Source organism: Glycine max, chromosome 18 (assembly GCF_000004515.6).
Source record: "Glycine max cultivar Williams 82 chromosome 18, Glycine_max_v4.0, whole genome shotgun sequence".
In the NCBI taxonomy this organism is placed as follows: domain Eukaryota; kingdom Viridiplantae; phylum Streptophyta; class Magnoliopsida; order Fabales; family Fabaceae; genus Glycine; species Glycine max.
In genome coordinates, this window is record NC_038254.2 from 6569536 (window position 1) to 6582178 (window position 12643).

The following is a 12643-nucleotide window of genomic DNA, read 5'->3' on the forward strand; positions in this document are numbered from 1 at the left end:
GTAATTATGTCAAAGTCTGCTGATCATTCTACACTGTTCTAAACAAAATTGAAAATCGAGAAACAACTTAAATGTTTTTGTCCCTTTCTTGTAATCTTGTTAGGCACTCCAAAAAAATTTCAAAAGATCCAGCTTCCTTTGTCATATTGTTTGCCACCATATTCTTAAATCTTAAATGCTCATTTGCAACTTTGAATACCTCAATGAAAGCTCAGCAGAGTACGTAGTATTGTGCTATTTAATGCTAGATAGTTTTCCCTCCTTTTTACATTTGACGCGTGAAAATACGAGATTGCACAGTAATTTTAGATGTTCGGTTGGAAATTTTAGACATTTATTTCACGGTATAATTTTGCATTTCCAAAAAGATTATACTTAAAAATGTTAATCTCATAGACATGTTTGGCTAGTATTTAGTAATTTTAGAAAAAAAAATATATTTAATGAAAAAGTTCAAAAAGTAAAAGTAAAACAGAAATGTAAAAATAATGTAATAAAAATAGGTAGTTATTATATAAAATAATCATTCTCACAAGAATGAGTTACCCACCTCTTCATAGAAATATAATCTGCTTAAAACGTGAGAATGTAACTTCTCTGAAAATAAAACATACATGAAATATATTTTCATAACATTCTAAAAGAAACATGAAAATATTTATTAGCACCTTAAATTCCTAGGAATAAAAAAATGACGCGAACCAAATGCAAATGAACTCTGATGCTTTTACTTGTCTCTTCCTAAGAATCATAAATGGATTAGGGAAAAATAAAAAGAATAAAATTTCCACCATTTGGAAATTACCACGTAGCCCCTCCAAATATTAACAACCTATTATTTCCCAACAGTGTACTCAAGATTCCCAACTGTACATATAGTCATCATGCTAATGTAGTAATCTTCTCAGTACAGTTTCAATCTTATCATATGTATACGTACCTGAAGAAGGGACATGGCAGGATTGGAAAGTTTTGGCTGGATGTGCAAATGTGGTCCAAGTGCAATCTGGACTGTCTGGTGGCGTGGACTATCAAGTGTGAATGTAATCTAGCTAGCTAAGAATGTCTTTGCCGGGTGTACTTTGAAACTTCATCTATGTTTAGAATGCTCATTAAACCTTCCTAATTACACTTTTGAGAATTCCATCACTAGTAGCTAGGATCTCTATAAACATGGTTTCATCCATTTACACATGTGTTTCACCTAATAATGTTCAATTTATGCTTATCCACCTGCATGTGCAATTCTTTGTTTTTGTAGGAGAGTGGATTTTCTTGTATGAGATTTTACACAAAGATATCATATTAAGTCTTAAGATAGAGCATTCAGAAAAAAAAAAATATTAAGATGGAGATAAAAAAAAACATAAAACAAGATTAGTATCTCAATGTTTATTTCTTTTATTTATACATGTGATCTTATAGTATAAAAATCTCACATGAGATGACTTATTTTTTTAATGTTAATGATATCATAGTTTACTAATGCGGCATTTTATACTCCTCTGTCCTAAAATAACTATTTTATAATGACAAAAAAAATATAAATAAATAAAAAAAGAAATAATTTTATAAAATTAATCTTATATCATCATTAATATATTTATAGATTTTGTAATTCATCATTAGTATAAGAGATATAAGTAGAAAAAATTAATTAATATTATATTAAAAAACTAAAATGACAATTATTTTTGAATAATTTTTTTTCTTACATGACAATTATTTTGAGAGAGACAAAGAGAGTAAAATATTAAATGAAAAAGAATCTTGAAAAGATGAATTACCATAATTTCTTATTTCATTTAATAAGAGAATTTATTGAAAGATGCCATAGGAAGACTTAGAATTATTCCTTCTCAAAGACAGATTGATGGTGAAGCTCTTTGCACCAAAGATATTTTTCGTTTGATAAATGCTAGCCAGTGTCTTAAATATTGGTCAAATAACAAAGAAAAAAAATTATTAGAATGTACAAAGTTGTCTATAATTTTTTTTATATTCTTGTAAGATCTTTACAATAAATATTTTCTTATTTTTATTATTTAATCAATGTTCTAAGATGATTTGTTTGCTAACAACATCCTTTTACTTTTTGCTCATTCTAATAAATGATGAAGTAATTTTGACATGAGTTTTAGGGATGTGCATGGTTATCACCATAAGCAAGTCAACCTTGTGCTCAATGCAAAGATTCTGTCAATCCCGAGCTCATCAGACATGCAAGCATGCCACGATAAATGAGTTACCTTAAATTCTTAAAACCATCTCCTTGTTGTTTGTTGCTGCACACTATTCAAAGTTTACTCCTTTTTTAAAAAAAAAATAAAAAAATCTTTCACATTTTTTTTCTTTTTTAGTTATGCAAGAGGAGCAAAACTATTTCCTTCTATAAATCTTACTACTACTATATTATAAGAAAAATATTAAAAGAAAAGTAATTACATTTGACGTATTAAAAATATAAAAATCATTCAATATTTTTTTTTTAAAAATTTAGTAGTAACTAGGAAGATTCAGAATTATTTATTTAAAGGGAGTATGAACAATATTTTGTGCAAGTATTTTCTTGTACTAGTTGTCATCACTGATCATCATTGTTTAACCACATATATTGTAGTATACTACTATATTATTGTAGGGACAGACTCATCGGATTCTCCCAATGTTCAAATAAAAAGTGAAGGGACGCAAAGCATTTTATAATCCCATGTTTAATGGCCATTATTTTTAGTGTTTTCTTAATACTTTTTTATTTTAAGTTCTACGTTGTTTTGTGTACTAATAGCCAATCATTCTTTTTAAAATTTGTGATATCTGAATTCATATATATATTTTGAAAACATTGACAGCTATCTTTATAAAATACCTTAAAAAATACTTTTCTATATAAAAAAAATTGAAACAAAGGTATCTTGTGTAATGGTGCGTGGATGCTGATGCATCTAGAATTTGAGCCAATAATTTTGCTTCAAATGATATCAGTGACCGGTAACAATGAATTGAAGTTTTTTTTTTTTTACGATTAAAGTTTAGATAAGTTAAATCTAGAGATTTATAGGACAAATTTTAAGATTCAAATAATACTTAAGGAGATATTTATAGAACTCATATCCTTTTAAAAGATGAGTTTATTTCTTGTCAATGGAATCAATTTTGATTGGTTGAATTGAAGTTTGGTGAATAGATATACTTAAAATATTCAACTTATAGCTGGTTCCAGAAAAGACAATAAGTGCATAGTTGTCCACTTTTTTTTTTATTATGTCTCTACTTCACTTCTTTTGTCACCTTCAAATATACTCGATTGCATTGTGGAGTACAAGTTGGGGGTTAGCGTTGATATATACGGAATGGTGTCTAAATGCAAATTTAGTTTGCATGAAAAGAAAGGCATAAATATGGGTCCTGTAAGTTAAGGGTTTTTTTTTAATGTAAGTTTATTTTTCTAATTCTTATTTATGTAAGTTTGAATTTTTTTTTAACCCTGATTCTGGTAAAATATTTTATTCCTTTTTAATTCATATAAATTTGTATTTTTTTAATTTTGATTCTGGTAAACACTTGCTTGTGAGGATTATAAAAAAATAGAAACTTAAAAGAATTAAATTTAAGGAAAAAAATACAAACTTATAAGAATTAAAAATAAAAAAAATTACGAGGACCAAAATTGTAAAAACATCCACTTATAAAAACCAAATTAACATTAGAAAAAAATATCAGGAAAAAATAAAGAAAAAGGTACTAACTTACAGAAATAAAAATATATTTAAGAAAAAAAACACCAGTAGTTATGGAGTTTGAGAAATAAACAAGAGAAAAATTACTAAAAAGTCCCCTTTTAATATCAAGTATATATCTTATAAGAAATATGTATTTACTGTCAGTTAAAATTCAAGTGAAATATTAAATAAAAGCAAATTTTATTTTATTTAATAAGTTTTACATAAACTTCAATTAATAATTAAAGTATATCTAAGTGTTTTTGCCGCCATTTCTTATCATGTAATTTACATATGATGCATATATAGGGTGCAACCTGACATGTGGTTCTTCGTAACTCAAGGGGACAACCGACCCCTACTCTCTCTATTTACTATTTAAATTTTGCATAAGTGGCTGTGGACCAAGGGGGCATGCATGGTCATTTGTCTTTCATGGTAGTTACCAATCATCAAAACAGTAAGATTAAAAAGCTTCAATATGAGATTATATGTATTTTGTTTGTTGAGAGCCCCGTGAATATGGTACTTCGATTCATTTTATGGGCACATTTGGGAGATTAAGAAGATTATAATATGTAAGTATTTGGTTTTATCTATGGGCATGCAGCTTGCACATGTATATGTTTACACTTTTGATTTTCATTTATCACCTACTGGCTACTGCTCTTCTAGACAGATATACACACGTGACAAATGAGAATTATTCTCATGCATGCAGCTCAAGTATCACGCCGCAAATGTGAGAATGATGTGTGGTAATTAAATGGAGTAATTAAACAAAGAATTATACACTTATTAGGTGTATAAATATTGTTCAAGTATTATATTGTGTAAACAACTGGTGTAGGTGTAGACAGCTGTATTGTGTACTAGCTGTATCTTTGTAAGATTAGTCTTGACAGGTTTAGAAAAGGTTTTTTTAGTGTGAATTCTGAAAAGTCTAAGTAGGAGCAGGTTCTCAGTCTGAACCTGTCTTTTCTTCTTTCTTGTTGTACTTTTTCTGTTTTATATAAATATATACAATGTGTGGCTGAGTAAAGTAACTCAACACTTCTCTAATGTAATGTGTATCTTAAACCCTTCAACAATGTAGTCCTTAACTTCAACATGGTATCAGAGCGGGTACAATCCCATTCTGACTGTCTTTGGCGTCGCCACCGTCCGCTGTTGTCTCCAGCCACCATCAGCCATTGTCTCCGGCCATCGTCGTCGTCTTTTCTTCCGGCGAACCCAGGGTTAGGTGTGCCTTGAAGAGCGCAACCCATCCTTGGAAGTCACATGGCCTAAATCTCTGCCATGCACCATCACAATTCCGTGCCAGATCTGGCGCGTGAAGCTCACGCGTCGTCCTCCGGTGATCGGAATCTTACCGGACCAGTCCCAGTAGCTTCGTATGTTCCTTCTGGGCACGTTCCAGTCCTTGTTTTCATTTTTGACGCACTTGATCGTTCCAACTGAATCTCGTCATCTACCACTGTCAGCCACTGTCTCTGCTGGGCAGGTGTGATCCTGTTCCACAGTCTCTGTTGCTTCTCGTCGTCTACCACTGTCAGCCACCGTCGTTAACTGCTCAAACCTCTTCTTTTGGCCCTTCTTCTTTGTCTACAGAACTATGGCGCGTTCTGGTCTTGTTTAAGGCCTCGCCTGGTTTCTTGGCTCTCTATTTTGTTACAAACGAAAACATTGTTACCAGGCCAGAGAGTACCCATTGCTTTGGCTTCCTCAAAAGCAGTTGCTCAGTTTGGTATGGTTTTGAATGTTGCCAAGGCTCCCCTTCCAGCTACCTTCGAAGTTTCATTGTGTTCTGGTTCTGAAAAATGTCAACTTCAGGCCCTGTTCTTTCTATTTCTGAGACATCCTCTATTGGACCTTTGAAGAAAGATTGGTAGGGATGCTACTGTTTTTAAGTTCTTTTGTAGTTTGGCAAGAAGTGCTCACAAGGTTTTTTGTGCATATTCCTCTTTGAAGAAAAATTTGAGTTTGTTCAGTTTGGGTTTGGAGTTTCTACCATGCTTGCAAGATGTTTGAGATTATTCCCTCCTCATTTGTCTCTCTTAACCCTTTGCTGTGCAGCTTCATTGTCTCTTGTCCTTCTATTCATCTGTTGTGTGGTCTGCTGTTTAATATCACTGTCCCCTTCATTCATCAAGAGGGTCTCAAGTGTTTATATTAAAAAAAAGAGTCATTTGTTGATCATGTTGTCTAGCAACTTCTTCCTTGTCTTTGTCCTTGAAGCAATTGCTATCCCCAGGGTTCGATCTAGTCAAGAACCCCTACTATATATTAAAAAAAAATCATTAAGCTTATATTCATGGTGGTTAAGCATTGATGTCAAGCTTCTACCATGGATGGTTAAACATTGGTGTGATGCTTCTGCCTTTATGGTGGTTAAGCATTCAAAAATTATGTCTTGCTTCTGTCTTGAGTGGTTAAGCACCATGTTTAGCTTCTGCTCTTGATGGTTAAGCTTTGCTGATTCTACCTATATGATGGTTAAGTACTTGTTGTTGGCTTGCTTATATCTTGAGTGGTTAAGCATCATACGTAGCTTCTGCTCTTGATGATTAATTTGGTCTACTTCTACCTTTTAGGTGGTTAAGTGTGTTTGCTTCTGTTAAGTGGTTAAGCATTGTGTTGTGGCTTCTACTTAATGGTTCAGCATATTCCAATTGTCTTTGAATGTTTTCAATCATTTTCAATTTGTTGCCAATGTATTTCCGACATGTTTCATTGTCTATTTTTCTACTTGTATTGTTCATCCCAAGCTGGAAGGTGGAGTCAGCTGGAAGTGTTGACTCCACCTTCCATCTTATGAGGGGGAGTGTGTTGGTTGTCTCCTAATCAGTACTAATCATTTTGAAGGCCAGCTCCATTGTGTTGTTACTTGAATTTGAAGATCCCTTCTTGTTTTGGTCTGAGGAAGTTAATCATGGCTCAACATCTGAGTTTTAGTCATGGGTTTCAATCAAGCTTCACCACATCATCTCACTTAGAAGAAGAATCTTTCTGATGCTTCAGCTCATGTTCCAAGCTTGGAGCATTTAATTTATATGCCCCCATCTTGAGGAGGAGTGCTAAAGTATTATATTGTGTAAACAACTGTATTGTGTAGATAGTTGGTGTAGATGTAGACAACTGTATTGTGTACTAGTTATATCTTTGTAAGAGTAGTCTTGACAGGTTTAGAAAAGACTGTTTTTAGTGTGAATTTTGAAAAACCTAAGTAGAAGCAGGTTTCCCAGTCTAAACCCGTCTTTTCTTCTTTCTTATTGTACTCTTTCTATTTTATATAAATATATACAATGTGTGGCTGAGTAAAGTAACTCAACACTTCTCTAATGTAATGTGTATCTCAAACCCTTCAACAATGTAGTCCTTAACTTCAACAAATATACTAATATATATATAAAAGAAGTAAAAGATATATAGCAGGTAATGCAATGTGATTAAAAAGAGTGATAAAAAAAAAGTAAAAGTGAATGAAGGTATTGTATAAGTGTATAAATATTGTTGTTAATTTGTTAACAACGTGGTTAATATAGTGGAATAGATTAGTCTCCCATAATGTGGTGAATCAAGATTTAAGTCTCCCTTAAGAAAAAAATATTTACACGTTTAATGATCGATTGTATCTTAAACAAGATTGTTCTCAAAGGACGTGAAAAACCAAAAACTAAAAATAAATATCATTGATGTTAAACTAATTTATCAGACACTTTATTGTTCCTATGTTGTCATATATTAGTAGTAATTTTAGTTAAGGTTATGTTCCAATAAAATTATATAAGAAAGTTAGTTGAAAATTAAAAAGTTAGTTGGTAGTTGGAAATAGAAAAGGTAACTCATTAGATTTTAAATATTTGATAAATTTAACAATTGAAGTAGTTGAAAAATATAAAATGACGTAAAAAATGGGTATGTTGATTTTGCAACACCAGCCAACGGTAAGTAAAGCTTGGTAAATATGTTTTTTTTTTTAAAAAAAAGGATAGAACGTGACATTTGAATTTTATTTTTGGTGCCTGTTCAAAATGTTCAAAATGTATAATAGAACAAGATATTGTATGAGATTAAAAAGGTATTCATTTTAACTCCATTTAAAGTGACAGAACCTAAAAAGATAGAATCGTTTTATTTCTCTTCACATGTCAAACACTCTTATAAGAAAAGAGGATACATTAAATCCCCAAAGAAAGGAAGTTAAAGACTTTCACAAACCTGTTATCGAAAAAAAAAAGACTTTCACAAACACTATATGTTAAAATGATTATTGTTGTTTTAAGCTCAAACGTTATATTTACAAAGAGAGTACATTGATATATTCGTTAGAACTTAGAAGTACATAATTAAGGATGAAGGTTGTTGTTTTTTTGTCAACTAATATTTTAATCTTTTTTCCTTTTCACCTTATATCTATCCTCTCTTCACCTCTAATAAGAGATTTACAACATGCCTCTTTGATAGGGTTTTATAGAGTGGGTTAACTATTTAAGAAAATAGTAAATTGCTTATATGCAATTAAATTATTTAGATCATTATAATTGACAATTGGAGTAAAATATTGGCGTGTTGTGTATAAAAAAAAGTTTAATGTCAATACACTTTTAGTATGAAATAATTTTACATTACTATTAAATCCTAAATTAATATTTAAATTATTTTAAAATAATTATTTTACAAGTTAACAAATTTATCATAGTAAATTATGATTAAATAACGGTAAAAAAAATTATACTATCTGTATATAACTCTTACTCTAAAAGAAAAATCCTAAATAGAAGACTTAATTAAGACTGTATTTATAGATGTTGGGAGGTAGCATGCATGTTTGGTTGTGAAGTAGTGCTACTCTATCATGGATCGTCAAAGGAATGATTGGAAGAGAAGTTTATTTTAAGTGTTTTCTTCACACAAGACTCATAAATTTCATGGTAACTAAAGAACTTCTAAATCTTTATACTCAATTGAACAACAAGTCACGTTCGAGTAGAGTTGTCTGAATGACGAAAACAATATGTATCTTGTATGTTGTTAATTTATATACTCTTTAAGATTGTTCAAATAAATGTACGTTGTAAAAAAAAAAAAAGATTGTTCAAATAAAATAAATAGTACAAATTGTCTTTTTACCTTTTTTTGTCTTTACCTAACTTTCTACTACCTTTAAATGTGATATTACTCTTAGATATTGAAATTATTTATAGCTTTATAAATTTTGTACTGTAGGCGTATTTGGTTAAGTATTTCAACTAAACACTTATTCAACAATTTTTTTTTTATAAAAAAAATGCCTATTCATAAGTCTAATTATAAATTTGACTGAAAAAAATTAAAATAACTTACTTTCGATAAATTTCTTTTAGATGTTTATTAAAATAAATATTAGTTATTATCCTCATAGAATCACACTCAGTGGAAATTTTTTTTTTGGAACTATGAGTGTAATCTTTTTTTTCCTAAATCACTAATATTTTTAATTCACTATATCAGAAAAAGATTAATCTCACTGACTATTGTTGGTTCTAAATTTTTTTCAGATGACAACTAAACATTAATTTTATTACTAAATAAATAATTTCTCACGTTTAAATCCAATAGGATATTAGGTACCTGAGTCAACAACCATTTGATTGATTACTGTGCATAGTCTAATTAGTACGGTATTGCTATCAACTCCATACTTTGTCATACACCAGGTCCAATAATATCACATCCTTATCTTCAATTACTCTTTATACACAAACATTTTGAGTCAAAATATGTGTCTCATGACCTTAATAGTAGATGTGCTAATTCTCCTCACCCAAAATTCTTGTGTCCCTCGACTCTATCCTAAAGAATCGTCATTAATTAGCAACTCTAATTAAACTAATTTGACTTGTGTTTATCCAAAATAATAATGCAATTCCAAAATCGAAAAATTCTTTGGTGGTAAAACGTGTCAGGAAATTTGTCTATTGCATTACATGAGTGAACCTGGGTGAAAAACGGAGCAATCGAATAATACAGGTGTAGAAAACCCCCTCCTAGGATCCTATGAGGGAACAATAGAAAAACAATTTTTAGGAGTCTGATTCTGATAAGGTGTAGCTATAATTTAGGGCTAAAAGACAAAATAATAGGGCTAGAAGACAAGATGCTGCAACCCCTCCTATATTTCAACTCCTAAATTAAATCAATGTTACCAAACAAACATATCAATTAGTGGGTGCACGCTTAGAAATAATATTTTTAATGTATCAATGAGCAAATGAGAATCTCAACTATTAACTGTTCCTCGGGCAACGGGCACTTCTCCTCCATCTACAAACAATATGTACTATGATCAATTACCTAGGATTTTAAATGCAGTTTAGAGTTTAGAAGTAGTTACTGGTTAATCATCATCATCATATCCATTAATTGAAAGAAGTAAAACATTACTTATACATATACTATCTACTTAAAATTGCATACAATTAACGGGGAATTTTTCGTGATTTGAATAGAAAGAATATACCAAAAAATAATATTTTGTTTAAAATTTATAAATGAATTAATGATGATATAAGATTAATTTTATAAGATTATTATTATTTTTATTTATTTATTATTTTTCTATATATATATATATATATATATATATATATATATATATATATATATATAATAAGCAAGGACAATAATTATTTTGGAAAAAAAATATAAATTACACATTACATTGGTTACAATTGCGGGTAATTATGGCATTGTGTACATAACATTATAGTTAAAAGGTTATTTTTGTGACATTACAATTAAATGATAAATGTTAACAAATGTTTTAAGGATATTAATTAAAAAAATTAAAGTAAAATATTTTTTTGGAAGACAAATTTTTTTTATTATTTATAATCTTTTTTATGTTTACTTATATTTTACAGACTGAATATTTTTTTTTCTAATTCTTTAAACAATATCCTAACAACAGTGATTAGCCATATTCGTATTAAATAAACAAATATTGTAACGAAGATTTCATCGAAAATGAATGTAGATAGATCCTAATTACCTAGTACCGAAATTTGAATGTAAGGTAGCCCATGCACAGTGCATTTGAATGTTAGATAACGCGTAAAAAAAAACTATCATATGTGATTAAAAATAAAAACTAAAAAGAAAAGAAGATTCTGAGTGGTTAATTACCAACCCCTTTAACGCTTTTGGTAATTGATGAAATCCCAGAAATTCAAGTGAAGAGACGCCCATCAATAAAGTTCTATTAGAAGGTCCCCATTATTTGAATGAGTCTCTCTCCCTCTCTAACTCCTTTTGACTGCTACGGGCAGCCCTGCCCCGCTGCCCATGATATTTCTAACCATAATATAAATAACCCCAAAGAAGGTCCTCACAAGTGTAAAATACTAACCATAGGGTTAAAATTTGTAACCATAGTGTTAATGTAAAATTTGGGGTTCCTTAAGTTATGTCATTAATTATTCTTCTCCTAAGTCCAATGGTCATGGCAGGGTTTGTAATTATGATATGGTTGGAAACTTAGGTTTGTGTAAGCACACCTCTTCACAATTCCAAAATGGGGTGTTTAAAAAGCACTTGATGTCCCTTTTAAGAAACCTTGTCTTAGGAGATTCCTTGCTCCACTCTCATTTTAGTGTGCTACTAGTGATGTCAGTTATATAAGGGTGGTGAAGGGGATAGTTCCCACTTGTGAATCATCATTACCAAACTTCTCTACAAAACAAAACCAACCCCCCCCTCCTTAAGGCCTTAACTTTTGAGTCAAAATTTATCATTTCAAAGCACTCTCCAATAGAGATAAGTTTGATTCATCCATCCCAGTTGGTTGGTTGTAACCCGGCTCTGGCACTGTTAAAGGTTTCAATCTCTCATTGTTGCCAGCTTTTGTGTACATGCCAGTTTATAGCAACCTTTACCACTTCTTTTAAACCAAAACAATAAGCTTTTTTCCCCTCATTGTTGTCTCAGAAAAAAAATGGCCCCTTCTGGAAGGACAACAACAGCGTCAACAAGGACAACCTCAAAGACGACAACAACAACAAGAAGAACAAGACAGCAGAGAAGAACAACAGCAACAACAACAAACTTCAAGAAGAAGCAGCATAACACAAAGAGCAACAACAAAAAACAACAAGAACAGGTTCTTGTTCCAACTGTTTTGCCCTCTAGCTGCAGCTCCTCCTCCATAAGCTCACAAGACTCTTCTAATTCAAAGGAAGTGGACAACAACATGCATGGTTCTGCCGAGGTGATTGATGTTGTTTGCAACAGCAACACCAACAGTCCATGTTCCACACCAAAGGGTCAGAAATTCAGGATTCCTGAGATTTCAACATGCCCTCCAGCACCAAAGAAGCCAAGGGTTCTCTCCAATTGCTCTTTGCGTAGGTCTCCACTCTCATTCTTTGCACCCCCTGACTTGGAGCACTTCTTCTTTGTGGCACTTAGAGATGTCTCGGTTTGATTTTGTGTGTTAATAGAAGATTAAGAAAGATACATGTGTTATAGTAATAAGATCATAACACTTTAGAAGATGGACTTTTGAAGTGGTTTTTTAGTATATTATTATGTACCTCTAGCAAATCACAGAGGTATGTATGCTTTGAGAACTTTAGATGTTGGTGTGTGTTCATCTTAGGAAAATAGTTACTCTTTAATTTCTGCTAATTTTAACAATTTCTAGGGTTTGCCAGTCACTAAATTTAGCTGGGGTGGCTCTCCAACTAAATTTGGATTTTAAGCTTACTTATTTTCTCCCTTTTCCTCTTATAGAAGACATGTTCTGACCTTTAAGTGTGTGCTGAGTGCAAATGTAATGGGTTTGGTTTAAGGTTTGTGAGTGTTCAAGCTTGCAACTCTACAAAGCTTCAGTTGTCAATTAGAGAAAGTAAAGTCATACACTTTCCTTTTGTATGCAAAAA

The 12643-nt window shown here is 31.2% G+C and overlaps 1 protein-coding gene across 1 annotated transcript; it reads left to right on the top strand.

Annotated features, from left to right (window-relative positions):
* Positions 1–11318: 11318 nt before the first annotated feature.
* Positions 11319–12643, top strand: LOC100806243 (uncharacterized). The gene has a single exon (NM_001253235.2). It carries the CDS (start codon positions 11698–11700, stop codon positions 12184–12186), a length of 489 nt encoding a protein of 162 aa, NP_001240164.1. The 5' UTR covers positions 11319–11697; the 3' UTR covers positions 12187–12643.

Bases quoted from the DNA above. Each gene is read 5' to 3' on its own strand.
- LOC100806243 (NM_001253235.2), top strand. From the start codon at position 11,698: ATGGCCCCTTCTGGAAGGACAACAACAGCGTCAACAAGGACAACCTCA.